The sequence below is a fragment of the Camelus dromedarius genome, chromosome 15 (assembly GCF_036321535.1).
Source record: "Camelus dromedarius isolate mCamDro1 chromosome 15, mCamDro1.pat, whole genome shotgun sequence".
NCBI classification, from domain to species: Eukaryota; Metazoa; Chordata; class Mammalia; order Artiodactyla; family Camelidae; genus Camelus; species Camelus dromedarius.
Genome location: NC_087450.1, coordinates 51,864,549 through 51,886,111, shown reverse-complemented (window position 1 = coordinate 51,886,111; position 21,563 = coordinate 51,864,549). Strand labels below are relative to the sequence as shown.

The window sequence follows — 21,563 nt, the reverse complement described above, 5'->3', positions numbered from 1 at the left end:
TAACCCTACTCTTTCCACCTATGAAAACCCACTATTCTATAATGACGATGGGTAATGATTCATTATGGCTACCAACATCCAAAAATGAGCAATGCTTTGTAAAACTAAGTAGGCTTCTGACATAGCCCTTTAAGCATTTAAGCATTCAAGTTTTAAACTTATACTAAAAATTATCATTATGACTTACACACAAAAGTAGGTGCAATGGCATCACCAGCATTGACAGCTCCAAGAGAAGTAGCTTGAAGGTAACTTGAGAGTTCAAAATGTTTTCAAAAACTCAAGAGAAACACCTTTCCAAATGAACAAAGTTCTGAAGTCTAATCTACTGAAATACCTAATTACCCTAGAGATCCACATGAAGTGGCTCCTGTAAGACCAGACTCACTGCTTTATTTCTCCTCCCCATTCCTAATTGTTCATTTTTTGATTAAATCCATAAGGTACATGAGCTGCGATGGTGCCAAGTTTCTGTGCCCCTTCAATGTGGAACATGTGGTCATCAAAGAAGATGTGAGGCCTTATCTTCACCAAGATGGGACCTTTGGGGGCTCCAGCAAGGAAAAGAGCTTCGTCTATCTCTAGACCCCAGCGGCGAAGGGTTTTCAGCACACGGGCGCCTGAACTGGCTGCACTCCTGGCTGTAACCAGGTAGGTTCTGATGGGGCAACGTAACCGTTCGTCTTTGGCATAAAACTTCTTTTGCAGTCTGCCTAAATCTTCCAGAAAGCCTTTCAAAGGACCCTGTAAAAGGAACATATGTCACAGCTGTGATGCAGTGAGCAAAAGTAAGTGAATGCAAAAAAGGCAGATGTTTATAAGAACTTATAAAAGTGTAAATAATACTGCATGAGACATGGAGTACAGGCCAGTGGTACAGTGCTGAGACTCCTTCCATTTATGTGATTCTATTTCCTTATATAAAACCATCCTTGCATTCCTAGAATAAACATAGGATGACCATATAATTTATCATCTAAACACAAATATTTTAAGAGTAAAAGAAGTTCCTGTAAAGTTGAACCAGTGCAACAGACATAAACTATGCAGGGCAAAATGGGATACTCTAAAGTTCAGTTAATCATCAAAGCACTACTCTTTTAATGTACTTTTTGTGAATTTTACATTTTAGCTTTATAAAGTATGCTTTTTCTCTATCTTGTTCAATTCCTTCTTGGCTGGAATCCAACCTTGTCTATATTTACAACTACTTTGTATATCTTTACACCTAGCTTTATTTTCAATATTTCTGAACTCATAGTTTTAGCTTTATCTCTAATATAGAAAATAGAATTGGATTTTGCTATGTGATCCAATCTGAAAATCTTAAATTTTAAAACAGAAGTTGACTTTTAGGCCACTTACATTTATTGATATTACAAATATATGTGATAATGGTTCTGTATTACAATTTTTATTTCATTTTTCATGTTTAAAGATTTTAAAAGATTATTCACTGAGTGTATTTTTTATCTGCACATGTGTATCTTTTGACATTTAGGAAGGTTTACATTATTTCCTTCTATTAGTTACCTTTATAACTTTTTATAATACCCTTAGTCCCCTATTGTTTTAAAATCCAGGATCTATTACTTTTTACAATGAAAAATAATGAAATTAGGGCACTTCTTCATCTCTCTCTTATCCTCTATTTTTTCTTCAATCATCCAGTTTTAACTGGATGTCTTTCTCAATGTTTATATTTGCATTATTAAAGATTTTAATCTTTCTATCAGGTGTACATTTTATCCTTTGATTAGCTATTGTAACTGAAGATATCAGCTTACCTGTTCTTCCTTGTAACTTTTTCCTCCACGTTTTCAGTTTTTAATAGTTATGTAATTTCTACATTGTTAGAGCACAAAATATGTGCTTTCTTTTCTGTCACTCTGCAAATATTTTAGTTTTAGTTCTATGTTAAATATATTCTACACCCATTTGTGCCTTTGTGTTTCTAGTCATCTACATGTTGGCCAAAACATGTCCTTTTGCGCTAGTTTTCTGAAGAAAATCTTATGGAAATAATAATCCCTGAGAATATACTCTATTCTTAACCGTTGATCTCTTTCCTTTTTACTTGAATGAACTTCTGGCTGGATATAGAATCTGTGATTTATATTTTCTCTCTACCTGATCTTATAAGTAAGGCTCCACTGTGTTTTGCTACTGAGTGCTGTTGTGCAGAAGACTCAAGGACAGCTTGATTTTCTTTCCCTCACTTGTGTGTTCAGGCTGCCCAAATGATTATTTTTTTCATTTTTGAAGTCAAGTAACTTTACTAGGATATGTCTCAGTGATGATCATTCTGTTCTATTTCCCTATAACATAATGTGGCCTTTAATTTTTAATCTGTAATAGTTTAGTGTATGCATTAAAATATTCTAATTCAGGACTTTTTTGACTTATATTTTGATGTAAATTTGCATTTTTGTATTTACCACACACAATCCTCTTCTCCCCCAGAACATAATTTTAGTGTTTTCTTCAGGGATTCCAATTGTGCATATGTTGGATTTTCTTTATCTGTGATCTATTTCTGTCATTTTTTCACTCTAAAATATTATTTTTCTATTCTGCTCATTTCCAGAGTTCTGTCATTTAACATTTTATCAACTCTTCCCTGATTTTTGCATTTCTACTTTATGGCCTTGCTTTATTAAGTTTTTAAAAGTCATGGTATATGTTTAGTCACAATTTTCACCTATTCTATGGCAACTATTTCTAATGAGAGTTCTCCATCTGTTATTAGATTTTACTTTTCTGTGTCTGCCTTTTTTCTCATAGTATTTTTTCATATATAATGTGCTGGTTCTCTTTTTATTACTTATTGCTGAAGTAGGTTGGTTTTCCTTGGAAAAATTAGAGGATTTCTGGGGAAAGGTCAAGGGTAATATTTCAAAACTGACTTCTTTTCACAATTCAAAAGCTTTCTTCTTCTTTGCTGTCATGGAAACCAGCTGTTTTCCACAAAAGTGGCTTATCTATGTGATCATTTGTTTAGTATTGCTTTCTCTGAGGCTAAATATATCAGAAAAAAAAGAGTAAAATTTACTTCCTAAAGGTGAAAGGCATACACATAAGTAAAAAACAAACAAACAAACAAACAAAAACTATAACCCCTTTTTTTTTGGCAACAGCAACAAAGGAGGTGTAGTAACTATTGGAAGAAGCCACCTTCCTCACAGTTTGGTTTTGAAACGCAGAGGAACACAGCTCTCCTTGATGCTTTTGAGTAATTTCCAAAGAGAATAAATAGAGCCTGGCCAGTTATGTCACTATATTCAAACTAGGTACCCATGTCATTCTTTCTTACTTCCGTTTTGGATATGTTTAATACTTTATATATTTATATGGTAGTATAAGTATGTACTTTATCAATAAAAATATAGAAACATGGGAGAAAGTTACTTGAACATACGTTTTTGAAGAATTGTATAATTTAAAACATTTGGAATCTGCCTAGGATGTCGAAAGCTGGAAAGACTGTTAATCCTATCCTAACAACAATAAAAAGCCAGAAAATCTAAAACATTATAATTTTTTCTTGAGCCCATGAGACAGCTGAGGTAACAGGGCAACTAACTAATATGCATCTAAGGGAACAAATTTAAGGAAAAATCTAAGGTAATCTTCAAGGACAGATGGAATTCAAGAACTGGCATATCTTTGGCAGAGCACTGAGGGAAGACATACCAGAGACCATAGAAGTGGGTATTAAAAAGTCAGGTCATTTTTAAAAACAAATTGAAAAAGGCTAAGTATGGGCTAATGAGAGAACACAGAAGACCTGGAAACCACAGAAAAAAGAAATGAACACTCTCTTACAGGCTTTTTCTCTATGGACTTCACTAGTTACTTATGAGAAGGACTATAGACAGTGTGGAAGATGAAAGTATTCAGTCCTTTGTGGAGCAGATGTGGAGGAGAGGAGCTGCTGCCACTATAGGAAAAGATTAAAGCTCTGCCTTTTTCCATGTTTCCTAAGAGACAAAAGTATTAAACTGCCAGAAGAAGGGCTTCAAGCACTGTTACCCCAGAACACAGGTAAAGATCTACTGCTATGGAGTAAGGAAAAAGAAAAACCCTCCATCCTTGCGAGAGGGACAGGAGACCCAGATCGTTAAGGTATCTCCTATCACTGGGAGAGAGGCAAGATAAATCATACAACTTTTCCCCTAAGACCTAGGGAAATACAGGCACTGCCTTAGATTTAGGATTAACTAGAACAGCAGAGAATGCCCCTTTTCCCCACATCATCCCCCTAGTTGGCAGAGACAAACAGTAACAGTTGGGAGGAGAAGGGTAACAACACAGAGACCATCCCTGAGGCATGGACACAAGGAGAAGCCCTGCAGCTGAAAATGGAAGAGGAATATCATGAAAAACCCTCCACTAACCTACCAGAGGAATTTGAAGCCTGTGGCAAAAAGAAAGTAACAATAGCAGCAACAAAATGCATACCCAGTCAGATTCCTGATTTGACTGATTCAATCAGTCACACGAACTGCTAGCAGAAAAGGAGTCATGCCTATTACCAGGCAAAAATACTATTTACCAAAGCTTATACTGTCTACATACTATGATTAGAAATTAATCAAAGATTTCTGAGACTACAATAAAAATAAATAAAAAGAGCAATTAACTTTCAAGGGAAAATAATTGATAGAAAACTCAGTGATGACCTAGATGTCATTAATGTAGGAGAGCAGATTGAAAATAATTGTGATTATATCTCAGCAACTATATTAAAAAGTAGATGAGTAAAGTAGTAATTTCAACAAAGAGTAGAAAATATGAGAGTTGAATGGTAGTGCTAGAAAGAAATATATGGTACAGAAATGGAGAATGTTTTTGATTCATTAATAGAGTCAGTATAGCTGAGGAAAGAATCAATGAACTTGAAGACAAGTCAACAGAAATTACCCAAACTGAAAATAAAGAGAAAAAATAGTAGGGGGAAAAAGAACAGGGCATTGAAATGCTGTGGAATACACATACATACACCATATTCAAACTGCTGAAACACAAAGAAATATAGACAGTCTTGAAGGAAGCCAGAGAAAAATAGAGACATTACATACAGAGGGCCAAGTTAAGAATCTCCAACAATTTGTTGTCAGAATTTATGCAAGTCAGAGACAATGAATGGGTATCTTTAAAGTGCTGAAAGAAAAACAGGGTAAATACAGAAATCTATAGCCAGTCAAAATAAAATATTTTTTCAATAATGAAGGAGAGTAAAGAGTTTTTCAGACAAAGGAAAACTAAGAGCTTTTAGTAACAGCAGATTGGTTCTACATAAAATGTAAAAAGATGGTCTGGTAAAAGGAGTAAGATACCAGGGAGAAACCTGGATCTACACAAAGAAATGAAGATTCCTGGAAATGGTTAAAATGAAGATGAATAAAAAAGATATATTTTTGTCTTATCCTTATTCATTCTAAAGATAATTGACTACCTAAATTAAAAAAAATAGTAGCAAAGTATTGTGAGTTTATAGTATAGATGAAAGTAAAATATATGACAGTGTCACTAAACAAGGGGAAGAGGAATTGAGAGTACACTGTTGTAACGTTTTTACAGTGTACTTGATGTGACATAATATTGTTTGAAAGTAGGCTGTGATTACTTAAAGTTGCATATTGTAATTCCTAGGATAACCACTGAAAAATGTAAAATGAGCTATAAATCAATAGTGGAGATAAAATGGAATCCTACAAACATTCAATATAAACAACACATTCAAAAGCAAAAATGACAAAAGGAAAAAGAAACTGAAGATAACTAAAGACAAAACAAATAGAAAAATTAGGAAAATGGTAGATTTAATCCCATCTAAGTAAGAATCACATTTGATACAAATGTTCTAAAAACAAATTAAAACACAGGGATTATCGTATTATACAGAAAAGCAACAGAAACTATGTAATTGCTACAAGAAAACCAATTTAAATATGGAGACAATTTATATGTAAGAACATAAATAAATTAAAGGTAAAAACAGAAAAGATGTACCATACAAACATCAGTCCAAGAAAAAAATCTAGAATGGTTGTATAGATATCAGACAGAGGGGCACTGCATAATGAAAAGGGATTAATTTGCAAGAATAGATAATAATCTTAAATATTTGGGCACTAAACAACACAAATTAGAAATACATGAAGCAAAAATTATATAATTGAAGGGAGAAATAGATTTATCCTTAACTATACTTGAAGACTGCAATGCTGCCTCCTCAATAGTGGGTAGAAGTAGGAGAAAGAAAATCACTGATAATATTAAACACTTGGGCAATATGACCTGCATAATAAACTATCAACTTACTTAATCAAATTTACATTTATTGAATGTTCAACCCGCAAACAGCAGAGTAAACATTCTTTTCAAGTACACTTGAAACATTCACCAAGATAGACTATATTCTGGGCATAAAACACTCCTCAGAAATTTAAATAGTTGAAATCATAGAAAATATATTATCTAACTACAACAGAATTCTACTTGGAATTAATAATGGAAAGAAACCTGGAAAAATTCCAAATATTTGACTATTAAATAACCCATTTATAAATAACCCATAACTCAAATATAAAGTCACAAGGAATTAAAAAGTACTTTGAATTGAATAAAAATTACAAACCACCTATCAAAATTTGTGGGGTGCAACTACAGTAGCATTTAGAGGGAATGTTATAGTATTAAATGTTTATTATAGAAGAGAAATCTTAAATCAGTGGCCTTAACTTCCACCTTTAAAAACTTAGGAAGAGCTGGTTAAAGATAAATAAAAATTAAAAAAAAATTGTTTAAGTCTAGCTAGATTGACCATAAAGGCAGGGGGTAAACAGAAGGTAAATATTACTAATGTTAAAAATGAAAAGGGGTACATTACCAAAGATCCTAAAAATAATAAAGTTATAATAAGACAATATGAGAAAATGTTTATGCTTATTAATTCAATGACTTAACTGAAATGGACAGATTCCTTGAAAGACACAAACTCATAAACTACCAGAAGAAGAAACAGAAGAAAGAGAAAATCTGCACAGTGGTTCTATATCTATCAAATATAACTGAATTCTTAGTTAAAAGCATTCCTAAAATAAAAGTCCAAGCCCAGATGGCTTCTCTGAATTCTACCATATATTTAAAGCAGAAATAATACGAACTCTGAAGTCTTCCAGAAAACAGACAGGGAGAAAAATACTTCCCACCTCATTTTATGAGGTCAGCATTACTCTCTAAGTTCTTACAAAATAAAAACATTCAAGAACATAAAGGCAAAAAAAAAAAAATTCTAAACTAAATTTTGACAAATTGGATCCAGCAATATATAAAAAAGGATAATACAACATGACCAAGTTGAATTTATACCATCAATACAATTCATCAATATAATTTACATATCAACAGACTAGAGAAGCCACATGATTTTCTCAATAATGCAAAAAAGACATATGACACAATTCAACATGGATTTATTATAAAACTCTAAAAATAGGAATAGAAGGCAACTCCTTTAACCTGACAAAGGACATCTTGATAGAACCTGTGGATAATATACTTAATAGTCAATGACTGAATGTCCCCCTCTAAGATTAGGCAAGGATGTCTGCTCTCATAATGTTTATTGAACATTGTACTGAATGTATTAGCAAGGGTAATAAGGCAAGAAAGATAAATAAAGGACATACAGAATGGAAACAAATAAAAGTGTTCTTATTCATAGTCAAAATTGTCTGTGCAGAAAATCTCAAATAACCTGCAAAATTTTTACTATGACTAACAAGTGACTTTAACAAAGTTGCAGGATCTAAACTCAGTATACAAAAATAAATTGTGGCTCTGTATATTTGCATAAATAAACTGGAAATTAAAAATTTAAAGATATAATTTGTAATACTACCCCAAATTATTAAATACTTAGGTATAAATCTAACAAAATATGTGTGATATCTATATACTGAAATTTAAAAAACACTGATGAAAGAAATCAAATATGATCTAAATAAATGGAGAAATATACTCTGTCCACCGGCTGAAAAACTTGCTGTTGTTAAGGTATCTCCCAAGATTAAGCTATAAATTCAACATAATCATAATAAAAATTCCAACAGGATTTTTTTTTCCAGAAAAGGACAAGAAAATTCTTAAATCTATATGAAAATAAAAAGGAATCAAAATATCAAAAAGAATTTTGAAAAATGATGAATTTGGAGGAGTCCCACCACCAGTCTCAAGACTTAACTAAAAACTATGATAATCAAGACAGTGTGATATTTGCAGAAAGATAGATGTCTATAGTAGAGGAACAGAAAGCCAGTCTTTCCCACAGATAGTGCTGGGACAATTAGGCTATATCCATAAACAGTAAAAATGAACCTTATTCATTACTTTGCACAAATATAAAAATCAACTCAAATAGGTAATAATTCTAAAAACATAAAAGATAAGATTATAAAAACTTCTGTACAGAAACATAGGAAATTTTTGTGACCTAGGGTTAGGCAAAGATTTCTTACATATGACATTAAAAGCACAATTCATGAAAGAACAAGTAGATACATTGAATTTCATTAAAATTACAAGTTATGGCTTATTGAAGGACACTAAAAGATATTAAGAGAATGAAAAGACAAGCACAGACTGAGAGAAAGTATTTGCAAAACACACATGGTAAAGAACTTGTATCCAGAATATATAAAGAACTTTCAAATCTCAATAATAAAATAATGAACAACCCTATTCAAATGAACAAGTGATCTGAACAGATATTTTTGCCAAAGAATACATATAATGGCGAATAAGCACTTGATAAAATACTCAATATCATTTGTCGCTAGGGTAATACAAGTTAAAACCGCAATGGGATATTACTGTGTAACCACCAGAAAAGCTTAAAACAAACAAACAAATGAAAAAAACCTGACAATACCAAATGCCTGGCAAGGATGCAGAGCAAAAAAATCACTTACACAGTGCTGTTGGAAGTGCGAAGTGGTTTGTTCACTTTGGGAAATGGTTTGGCAACTTACCATGTGACCTAGAAATCCTGCTCCTAGGTTTTTACCCATGAGAAATGCGTAAATTTTGTGTTTACACAGGACCCTGTATGCAGATGCTTAAAATGGCTTTATTTATACATGCCAACAACTGGAAATGACCTAAAAATCCTCCCATAGGTAAATGAATAAAGAAAAAGTGGTATATCCATGGAACAGAAAACTACTATTCAGCAGTAAAAAGGAACACATTACTGACACGTGGGATGGCATGGATGAATCTTAAATGCATCATGCACTAAAAATGACGAATTAGACTGATGTAAAGTATACCTCAACAACTCTGATTAAAATGTGCACACACACTTGGAGATCACTATTCCAGAATGGTTAAGATGAGACAGAGATCAAATCAGGAGACATCCATTACTAGCCTTGGTACCACACTGGAGGCTTATAAGCTGCAATGAGAGTGGTTAAATTAATCCTATCCAGCTGTCCCATTTGTTGGTGACTCTCAGATCTCCTCCATTTGAGACAATTGGGACATTGTCATGCCCAAACCACAAGCTCCATGACCAACATAGCTGAAAGCCCTGGGTAGTAATCATACCTCATAACTTCCTTCTCATCAGTGGAACACATCTGGCAAAGCCGGGTCTTTCCATATTTATCCACTGCCAGAAGGACCGCATAATGAAAACAAGCATGCTTAATAAAAATTCATTAGGTATTCCTGCTATAACTAGTGTTGGGCTTCACAATTTCAATTGTTTAATGGCAAAAATGATTTAAAATATGGAAAAAAAGAACTGATAAGTGGAAAATCTAAAAGAAATTTGGATTACTTCCCCGAGATAGAAAAAAATGGTATTTTAAGATTACTTTGAAATAATTCTTTTTTTGAAGTTTTTTAAAGATCTTGTACATTTTAATAATACTTAAAGGCTACTATACAATAGGCCCTGAATTTCAGCCAAGCAGACTTATGTAAAATATAACAAAGGGTTTTCCTTTCAATAGGGAATTTTGTTAACACTGAACAACTTCTTGACATGAGCTCAAGACTTCTAAAAAAGCTATTTAGGAAGGGACTATGAAGTTAAACACACACACATAAACACACACAGAGAGTTTAATTATCCCTTGCTGTAACATGAGGCGAGTTAGTAAAACTTCCAGCTTTTGATTAGTCTCTTCATACTTTTATGAATGTAATAAAACTAACAATATTTAAGTTTATCTTAAGCTCAAGAAGAGCTGAGAAAAAATGGCCAATTAAAAAAAGGCCTTGGTAAGATTCATAGACTAAAACTAAATGATCAGTTATTTCAGATTCAGTTTGGAGAATATTTTGAAGTTTCAGATCTTTTGCTTCAGGAGTTATAGGTTTTGTTCATTTCAGACCATGACTTTAACACTTTGGTTCATGGATTGATTCCCCAAACACCTAAGTTTTCGGTTTCAATTTATTAGTTGTTCATAGTTTGCACTTGTTTGAGGCTCATTCGTTGATTTAATTCAAGCTCTCAGTTTTGCAGATTTTCTCAGTTAAGTGATGCCTTTATTGAGTTTGAGGTTATGGACAGAGAGGTTCAACAAATGTTTCCTGACCTGTTGGAAATGACCTTATTATTTTGAGAACCTATTATGTAGAAATGGCTAACTGGTAAGGTATCACAATGAAGAAGTATTTATGTCTTGGAAAATAAGTAGATCAAAATTAATTAGAACTCATTGAACTTACCTGAGCAAGAGGCTTATTCTCAAATAGCGTTTCATGTTGAAAGAATTTGTCCAGCCCATGCTCTTTGGTAATATGGTCAGACTCATCAGAGAAGAGGACCGCATCCCCATCAAAGGCCACACGGAGCTGTGTGTCACAGTAAGCCATGTCTTTTGCTCCATCGAACATCGTTGCAGAGGCGATTCCTGGCAGAACATTGGGATTGATTAATACTCTTCTCAGGATCATGAATTTTAGTGTCTACTATTAAAAAAAAAAAGTCCTCCCAGACCTTGAATTTCTTTTCTAGCTATTCTCTGAAAATGACTCAACTCCTCTTCACAACCACACATCTCAAAACAGTTGTCTTTGTACTGCCTCCGTTTCTATAAGGGATGGGAAAGAGTAAAATAGATTGTAGGATAAGCACTGAACATGCCCACCTCCAAGAAGGTCGAAGCTCTAAAAGACAAACTTGAGGGCTGCCACTTATGGAGACACCTTAGCCGAAAATCCAACAATAACATATACCACATAACACTATGTGAAGCCCAATGGAAGGAAACACTCATGCAGACCTCTGTGTTAACCAGAGAGAGAAGACCAAACTAATACCTTCTTGTATTGCTTCTTGTACTTTTTCAGAATCCGCAGAAAGATACAAGTTGGTAAGATACGCCTTCAAATATCCAATGGGGCTTTTTCCACCAGTCAGACAGAAGCGGTCAATTAGTAAGCCTATTATCAGGCAAACAAGACTTTGTTATGTCAGAGAGTAAAAACCATATACTTACTATAAATGCAAGTGAAAGTTACCTTAGGAATAACTGAGTCCCTATTGAGATTTTAGAATTAGCACCAATATTGAAAAATGTCTCAGCTATTTTATATAATAGTGGATCTGCTTGGTTATGACAGTTTATGGTCCAGATACATCCAGGTAGGCCATGCCAGTTTACTCTCACAACGACTGTTATGGCAGGCTTTATTATCCTCGTTACAGAAGAGGAAACCGAGACACAAAGGCTTGTCTAAGCCCACTAGTTCACATCAACTCTTGTCTAGTCTAGAACAGTGCATTTTCCCTTCAGCTACAGCATCCTCACCTGTTGAGAGGGCCAGTTCGGACGTGGTCTGTTTTTAAGTACCATTTCTGTATTTCTTTAGTAACAATACAGTAGTAATAACAAGTAGTGATAGGATTTAAACTATTTTATAAAAACAACAAATGGCCTGAAATTGTCTCTTGACTTGAAATTTTAAGTACAATTAGCAGACTAAACATTAATACACCGTTAAATGTCTTTCAAATCAACAATAAAAAATACTAGACAAATGTGATATTTGGTGAGAGGTTTGTAAAATAGGCACCCACATACACTATGAATGAAAGTATAGATTGGTACAAGCTATCTAGAAAGTAATTTGATATTTGTTGATAAAAGTATCAATAGCTATTAAGAGGTTTATACCTTTTGACCTGTGTTTCCTTTTTTGAAGGGTTTATCCTAAGGGAATAATCTGAAACTCTGTTAAAGATTTATGTAGAAAGGTCTCAGCACAGGATTATTTATAAAAGCAAAACATGGTTCAGTGATGTGAGAATAGCTAAAGTGTAACACTGTCCATAAGGATATCATGTACCCATTCAGAGTGTTTTTGGATATATGATAAACTGGGTAGCTGCAGATGATATAAAGCAGAATTTTGAGTCCAGTCAGTTGTTTGAGTCTCGTCATTTGTTTGTCTTCTGCATGGACCAAGAGACTGGATACGGTCTCTCAGCAGTAGAAGTGGAAGTGTTTGCTGTGGTATTGACAAAATACTCTCACTTTTTCACTTAAGCCAACATTGGGCCTAAGTGGCACCAAAGTGAACCATACTATTAATTTAATGATCAGAAATTATTTGGTGGCACTGGGGGCTTCAGAAATCATTAAAACATCATCCCTCTTCTCAGGGAGATCACAGTGCACTGAGGAGCCAGGCATGTAAATAGAAAATTATAACAAAGACCATAGCAAAGAGTGAGACAAGTTGCCTTTAGCACCCAGAGGAGGGAAGTAAGTAACTCTTCCAGGTAAAAAGTTGTTAATCCCCCAGCAAGGCTGCATAAGATTGGGTTTAATGTGTTCATTAACAATTAATAAATAAATAGCCATAGTTTCTTTTTGCCACAGGCCTCAATGGGCTCAGTGTGGTGAGGGGTAGATAGACCTAAATCACCTACTAAATCAAATAAGACTTGTTTTGTAAAAATAATAGCTGTCCTTTATTGAGTGACTGTGCCACTCATCTGTGCTAAACCTTTTGTATATGTTGTCTTTTCATAGCATAGTACTCTGAAGATGGCATTTTTGAAAGGCAGACATATTTTCAACTGTCTCAGTAAGACATCAGCCTTATTAGCATAATATAATAAAACTCATAACTTTGTAATACCAATTGACTGTATGTAAATATGCCCAGTTAAAACCTAGAATTTAAATATACCAAATGTAAACCTTATTTTGACTTGACATACCTGTAAGACTGGATATTTCACTTAGAAAATAGGTTAAAGGTCCCCATGTAAGAAGTCAGGTGGATTCCCTAACAGGGAAAGTGGGGACTTAGTCTCCAATGCCTGATGGAAATGCTATGAAGAGACAGAACCGATCACATTTTCCTTGTAAAGGAATAAAGACAGTTTTGCCGGCATGAGTATGGATTTGATGGGGGGAAGGGAGCAGCCGGGGAGAGTCAAATGTTAAGAGTAGAAAGGAGAGGTAAAAACCTTTAAACCTTTAACATGCATTTGTGGTGAGCAAGAAGTTTGATCACCCAGAACAAGGCTCTGGGTTGATGGCTGCTTGAAGTCAAGTTCAGAAGTGAAAAACATAAAACAGAGAAATATATTGCAGGACCTGGGATTAAGACTTTGAAATTCACACTTGACAAGTTAAGTCCAGCGCTTTGAGCCCAACTCTGTGCTGAAGTTAAAAATGAACATGGCCTCTATTGCTCTGACATAGGCAAATAAACATTCCTCACGCAGAAGGGGGTGTCAGTATCAAAGACACTGCATTAGTTAGGCCACAGTTAGCAAAATAACATGGCTTCTCTCTTCCAGAGCAGCGAGCTGTTCTTCCACATGGTATTTATTTTACTTACCATAGTGATTGACGCTGTTTATAAGCCGCACTCCCACTTGGGCATGGTTATTAGTCATCAGTACAATGTCAAATAAGTCCTGTTCATCAGGATACAGCTCGCGGAGTCTAGCATTGACATGCTGCAGTGCCTGAAGGTTACAAACGTGAATGTGCGTAAAGAGGGCCAGGCAAGATGGGCACTGGGAAACTGGAGAGAAAGGATCACACTGGTATCGAATTCAAGCCTTGAAGACTCTTCACTGAGAGACCGTGGCTCCTTTAAGGCAGGGTTATGGCATTCATTTCTGTATTTTCAGCCCCTTATGCATAGGACCTAAGTTAATGTTTACTGAAAGATGGGTAATGTTTGTTGAAAATTGCTATATTTGGTTTACTGGAATTATTTTGGTGGGGTAGATAGCTAGGATCAGGCTAACCCTTTTATGGTTTGTCTGCTTTTGTGTTTGATTCATAAAATCTGTCTTTCCTGATCATCTGATGATTATTTTTTACTGTGAAAAGTATAGGCTGCTCCATGAATTTACATGTTATCCTTGCACAGAAGCCATGCTAAGCCATTGCTCCAGTTTTAGTAGATGTGCTGCCAAAGCGAGCGTTCTGTCTGTTGTTTAAACATGAGTCTTTAGATTAGGTTTGTGGTTTCCTCCCATGCTGCCACTAGGCCCTATAACTACTTTCTCCTCACAACTAGTGGAGGTGTCATTTGTTTCTGCCTGGTTATGATGTTATTGTGTAATATTTGTTTAAGTTATATAGGGGATCAGAGCTGTAAGTACTATACATTTCAGTGTAAGTTCTGAGAACCTTACTTTCTCTATTAAAGTCATGCCCCCTAACTGCCCAAGAGCATCTTGACTTTCTTAATATGCTGTATTTGGGGCAAGAGCAGCTAAAGTGAATTTCGTCTCATTTTATTGCGGTGTTTTATTTCTACTACTTGGAATTGTAAGCTCATTATTGCTTCTGGTTACCACTCCTTCTATGGAGGGAACAAAACTTTCTGTTACAGGTCTCAGGATTAGGAGTCCACTTGGGGAAGCTCAACATTCCAAATTTGGGGCTGCAGTCTCTTCCTCAACAGTGTGGAAGCTTCTGTGAAAGTGTAAACTGTGATCTGAGGTTGACTTGAAAAGGGCAAGAAAGACAGGGGTGGACTAGGAATTATAAGGAAACCTGGATGAGATCCCAAGTGTTGGCATGGGTCTTTCCCTGCCATCCAGAGTCCTGGAGGGCCAAAGACAGCTTTCAGAGTACCTTGACAAAGCGGAACGCGGGCCCTGGGGTCAGGACGACATTCTCATTATTAAGCTGATATTCCATGTACTTTTCCAGACCCTCTTCCTCGTAGATTTTCCTGCCGTCCACCATGTTGAAGAGTGCCCGGGATGACACAGCGATGGTGATGGCATGCTTGGGTTTGGGCTGCAGAGAGGGACATCAACAAGACAGTCACACAGACCCGAAGGGATCAGGAATGGGGCTCAGCACAGAACAGAGTGGGAAGAAAACAGCTGGGTCCCTGCTTGGAGGACTGGGATGCTGGAGACAGCTAAGGGCTCGGACCTGGAGGTGGCAGTGCAAAGGGAGAGGTTTAGGGAGGAGAAGCAAAGGGCTGGGCCAGACTTCCCTAGACACATGGAAACGAGGGAGGCCGGGGGAGGCTGAGAGAGGCTCAGCCTCGTGGCTGCGCGAAGGGACAACCCCGGTACCAGGAAAGGTGGGTCCTGCTCACCGGCCGGGGGCGAGAGCAGCTCGGTGTCTTCTCATACAGCGTTTTCACGGATGCCCAATAGGCATTGTCCTCGTCCTCCTCTTCCTCTAGCTGCCTGGCCAGGTCGGACATGCAGTCGCGGTCCAGCTGGGAAGGGTAGAGCATCCTGCGCTGGGCATAGGGCTTCCATTCGGTAGGGGGCGTGCGAGGATACTCCCGCTGCTGCGTATCTCGGGAGTCCCGGGACTCTCGCTTGTCTCGGGACTCTCGGCTTTCCCGCCCCACGGCATGAGACCAGGCGTCGGAATTCTCAGTGAGCTTGGTGCTGCGCCGGGACGCGGACGGGAGCTGGAGCTCCGGCGGCGTGGAAGGACGGGAGTCGAGCGGCATGGTTGGCGTGGGCGGCGAGGGCTGCGCTGACAGCGGCTGCGGCAACTCTTGATGGCTAGGGGAGGTGGATGAAGTCCCGGAGCTCGTGGAGCTGTTGGGGGGCTGGAGCAAGAAAATGGGCTTCTGAGTTCGATGCTCGCCCAGGGTCCCTGTCCTCATCTCTGGGCAGCTGGAGTCAAGGAGCTACCCCCTTCTCTCTGTGCCATTCCTAGCCCTTAGAAGGATCCTGGTTCATCTCAGCTCCTTTAAGTAGGGCTTAAAGGGGCTCAGATGCTTCAAATATTAGACATTTCTGTTACAGGGACACAGAGACAGACTCCTTTCATTTTCCCCCAGTTGCCCCATCAGCACCTCACACTTTTTTATTTGTTTTCTTTTAGAGTAGATAGGGTGGGGGACCTCTTCCTTGCCCTTAGGTAACTAGCAAAGGTGTCACTTTCTTCTGATAAACCTGCTCAGCCAGAGACCTCCAGGTAGGACAGAGGGCTTAAGTAAGGGACCTTGCTTGGCACTGCCTCCTTCTGTGACCTCCAGTTAACTCGATGAGCAGCTAGACTGCAAGTTCCCACCAGAAGGCTCTACAAAGCACCTCAGGGGTATCTGCCTGCACATTTGCCCTGTAATTAATGCAGTGAGTGCTGGGAAGGTCTGTGGGCTGGAAAATCAGGTGTCTCCCCATCTCCTTCAGAGCTTCCTGTGCCAGTGAAGCTCAGCTGGAGAGAATCATCTTCCTAAATAGGAAGGAATGGTTCTGGAGAAAGGACTCCTTCACTAAGGTGTGGGATAGGTGATTAAGCATCCGTGTATTATTTCAGTTTTTATGATTGTTTCACATGTTTCAAAAGGCATGTTAGGTTAGGTTATTGAGCCAGTCCTCACAGGGACAGATGGTGGGAATACATGTTCTCTCAGTAGCTGGGCCTGTGTCACTCTCTCTGAATCCAAAAACTCATTCTCACAACAAACTTTTTCTTCTTTCGTGGTTGGGCCTAGCTAAGGACTCAGAGCATCACACAGTCTAGCACTCTTGGACAATCTATCTCCTTTGTTGACCTTTCCAGCCCCTCTTCTGTCTCTTGGGTACTCAATGAATAGTTTTTGAATGTATGAAGGAAGGAAGGAGAAATGATAAGAGTTTAATCATTAAGTGTGCAGTTTTTAGACCTGGGTTTTAATCGAGCTCTATGAGCATTACTACTGTGACATCTTAGGCAAGTTACTCTATTTCAGTTTTCTTACTCTGGGGGGCTTAACTTGGGGGTTAAGTTAGCTAAACCATATAAAGTACGTAGAACAGGGCCTGGCACATGGAAAGCATCAAGAAATGTTGTTGTTTTGTTGTTGTTATTGTTGTTGTTGTTGTTGTTGTTGTTATTATTATTATTATTATTATTATTATTATTATTATTCCATCGTGTGCTCCTCCCTTGCATCCCCGTCTCTACCTTAAGACTGTTGTTCCTGCTTCTGGGCTCGTCTACTGATGGAGCTTTGGTGGATGGGCTCCGAGAAGTTCGAGACCACTGATTTCGGACTAGGTACCCTCGAGAGCCTGTCTTCGGCAAAGATAATTCTTGTGATCCCTTTTAAGAAGAGAAGAAACCCAGAGGTGTAATGCCCTGCCACCCACCCCTTCTATGCATATGCTTATGAAATGGCCATGTCAGGCTAAATATAGCCGTGCTCAGTGACATGTTTCCTGCCCTCTATTCAACCCTGGCCCTTGTATAGTGTTCTAGCTCTGCCCCAATCCCAACTTCTGTGAGGAGCAATAAAGTGGGACTCCACCCAGAAGAGCATCCAAAATCAAGAAATAAGTCTGATATCTCATATTTTTTCACCTGTGACTCCTCTTACACAAAACTTAATAGAGTTGAACACTTTTCCTCCTCTTTCCCCACTTCTTTCCTTAAGAATGAGCCTATTAGCAGATGCTAAAAAGACAGAGTCAACATTTTTGACCAGACTACAAAGAGGAGGGCAGCTGGTCCCTAAACAAGGCTGCAGCAGGGCTCCAAGGCAGCTGCCTAAGAGGGAATAGCGCCCTCTAGCATTCCCTTCAGGAGGAACAGGATGGAGGAGATCATGGAGAGGCGAGTGGAAGGGTTTCCATTCCCGTGTCCTTCCCCTCACCCAGATTGCCCTGCGGCTCCCCTCCAAAATCAATAGTTTGATCTCTGCTCACCCTGATCGTGGTGATCTGCAGGCCCTGCTCCCACAACAGGCACATGTGAATATAAATATGTATTGTGCGGCAGGGGCCAGGAAGTACTTTTCCCTCAGCTGCACAAAAGCAGCGTCTACACGACGAGTGACCCCGCATGGGACAACATCTCAGCAAGTGATTCGGATTGACTGCACGCCTCATCTGAAAGATTGTGCAGAAAACGGTCAATGTGATGGCCAGACTCCCCTTCCCTCCCCGACTTGAACAAAGACCAGTCTCATCCCATAGGCTGAGCAGGGATTCTACACCACATATTCTACATGAGCATGGGGAGGGGAAGGCAGGGACCAGCTTCTCCTAATTTTTCCTTAACCTCTCCATGAGGACGTTAGCTCTCCCTTAATACAAATCTCCATAGCTCAGTCTTTTCTCCCCAAACTCCCCTGCCCCCTAATATTTTTTATTATACTTTCTGCTCTTTAATTTTCTCACCAACGATAAAGTGATCAGCTTACCTGAGTGCTCAGACGGACTCCAGATTTCTCAGAATCTTTTCTAGATTTGTCTGTTTCTAGGCTGTCTTTTGAGTACCTCGATCCAGTCTCACTCTTAATATAGAAACAAAGAATGTTCATTAATTTTTAATCCAGAGACATTAGAAATCTTGGATTTGGGGAATAAAAGGATACATAAAAATTACAACTTGAGACAAGTTTGCCAATATCAAAGAAATATACATTTTAGACATATTTTTCCCTTGTTTTAACAAGCATTAGTTAAAAGAACACATTTCAGAAAACTAGATAAACGCATTTTCAATATAGAAATTTGTTGGTTTATGGATTTGAAGCATGAGGCATTTATCATTTGAAAAATGATAACACGGGAAATGCTAGGGGAGAATTTTGCAGGGGTCAGCAGGACTTGGATTTAAATGTGAAGTTGATCACACAGAATGACTTTTTTTTTCCTCCATTACTCTGAAGATTGCTACTTATGGAACTTTTTCATTTGCTATGTAGAGTTAAAACTTCTCTTGTTTTCTTAATAAACCATAGTTTCTGTGAATCTAGGGCTCATCAATAATAGTTTGATTTTTAAAATCAAGGACTTTAATCTTACACAGATCAATCAACAGGCATCTTCTATTCCTATTATCTAACTGTTCAGCATCTAGAGTGAAAAGAGTTTTCTTATTAACAGATTAGTAGGGAAGACCATATAGGGAGGCACAGGAAGATAACTTATTTCATGGATACCTATTCAAATATTTGTTTTCATTTTCAATTGCAGGAAATACCTTTGTATTGGCTCACTGTATCGTTTCATGCCAATTCAGTAGTGATAATGCAGTCAAGATTAGTGTTATTTATCTGTTTAAGGAGCTCAACTTCTAGCACAGACCCAGATGCTCAGGGGCAGTCTGTTAATCTCCCAGAAAAGATCTCATCAGTATTAGTTGAATGATTGAATTTGTCTCTGCAGAAAATGGCATAGCTGTGTGGTCTCAGAACTAATCCTAAAATCTTTCCATCAACCCCTCACACCATCACCATAAAATCCTGTCACTTCTAACTCAAAGATATTTTAAATCTAGTCCTTCTTCTCAATTCCTATTACCGTTGCCTTGTTCCAGGCCTCAGATCATCATGGGCCTACATTCTTAGAATATAGCATTTTGATCAGATTTCATGGCCACAAATCCTCTCCACTTCTAGATCCATATACCTCATGTATTTAGAGTGAATGTATAGAATGTAAGTGTACTTATGCTTCATTTCCAGATATACTCTTCATTCACTTGGTTAGAGCAACCAGGAGTCTCTTGATGTATCCCGTGGACCTCTAACTCCGTGTCCTCGACTTTATACTTTATGTTCTATTTATGCCAAATGATTTGTATTTGCCTGTATACCACCCTTATTTTCTTATAACCTCCTCTTCCCTCCAGTGTTCTTCAAAACCAAGCTCAGCATGACCTGGGAGAAGTTCCCAGTGTTAAACATTCCTCTGTGTTGCCTGTGTCTTTTGTACATACTTTTTCCGAGCACTGAATTGTACTTTGTTTATGTATTCTCTTTCCTACTAGGCTGTGCATTCTTCAAAGATAGCAACTGTGTTTTCACCTCTTACCACTAACATATGAGCATTTGCTCAGTAAATGCTGACTTATTAGACAGACTTATACCACATGCTTTAAACTCCTTTTTCTCCACTCTTCATTTCCTTTACTTCTCCTTTTTTTTTTTTTTTTTTTTTGCTATGTGTGGTCGTCCTCTGAAGTTATCTAATTGTTGCAGAGCATTCCCATACATTTCCTGAGCTCTTTGGCAAGATTCTAGGACGTTCAATTCACTGACCTTCTTTTTCTGTTTTAGAGATGTTTGACTCATTTCTTTAACTATTGAAATTCTTTTGTTGTTATGCAGGTTTTCCTCTCCCCAGCTCCATTTCCTGTTGTTTCTGTTGCTCAGTCTAGGTTTGCATTTAGAATGTGAAATTTATGACATCATATGTGATTCCGTAGGAACTGACTCTGTGAGTCTGTGACTGTAAAAAAAAAAAAAAAAAGAAAGAAATAGTATTTCTTATTTGAGTACATCCACTCATAACCATTGGGTTTTTAGGAATCAATGTCTGAATGATATTTAAATGTTTAATTTGTAGCAATATCAGTATTACTACTTCCTTCTTTTTAAATCTCTGTTAACATTACTGTGTTACTCATCATATCAATCCCATTTGTGGCTGTACATTTTCAGGTACTGCCAAAATAAGTGGCAAACTCATTTGTGGATCCGATCATTTATTATTGTTCATCCTGACAGATTTTGGAGAACTTTCTGAAAATTTGGAGACTATTGTTGACAGCTGAGATCTTGTTCTAGACACAAAGTTTAGACCGGAGTTTAGCTTTAGTATGTGGTGTTCCTTCCATAAAGGCCATTTCCATTCATTAAGTCAAAGCACTTTCCCTATGGCTAGACATAGTGTATCAGAATGATACTTGCATTGTTTTTCCTGCTGTTTGCCCCATCCTTAAACATTTAAACACACATCTGTCCCTCTTGTGCACACACAGAGAAAAATATGTAAAATCTAGTCCCTGACTATGGTTTATAAGGTCCAATAATATTCTTCATTTATGGTTCTGATTTTAGGTAAGAGACATGTGTCATGCCAACCTGAGTTGGTCAAACCACCATAAACTGAGACAGGTTTCTGACCTCTTCATGGGATTTGATAACTTAGTTTGAATATTAGGAGAATTTTTTGACAGCTTTAATCAAAGTTATCCAAGGGATCTTCTAGCTAGTTAAATATATAGGCTCTAGGTTAGATGGCCTAGGTTTGAATCCTTTAAGACCCCCTCCCCCATATCGCACTGTGATCCCTGGCAAGTTGTTTA

The 21,563-nt window shown here is 37.4% G+C and overlaps 1 protein-coding gene and 1 long non-coding RNA gene across 2 annotated transcripts in view; one reads left to right on the top strand and one right to left on the bottom strand.

Annotated features, from left to right (window-relative positions):
* The window catches only part of LOC116157415 (uncharacterized), a 297,701-nt gene that overhangs the window by 2,482 nt on the left and 273,656 nt on the right, over positions 1-21,563 (top strand). Inside the window, exon 2 of the long non-coding RNA XR_004141445.2 lies at positions 444-651. This is a non-coding gene — a long non-coding RNA (uncharacterized LOC116157415). The remainder of the gene's footprint in view (positions 1-443; positions 652-21,563) is intronic.
* Positions 412-20,547, bottom strand: NT5C1B (5'-nucleotidase, cytosolic IB). The gene is given in 11 exon segments (XM_031466619.2): positions 412-744; positions 10,753-10,937; positions 11,347-11,469; positions 13,885-14,014; positions 15,141-15,308; positions 15,619-16,089; positions 17,433-17,570; positions 18,121-18,129; positions 18,131-18,355; positions 18,670-18,762; positions 20,515-20,547. Coding segments are annotated over 11 exon segments (1,908 nt in total).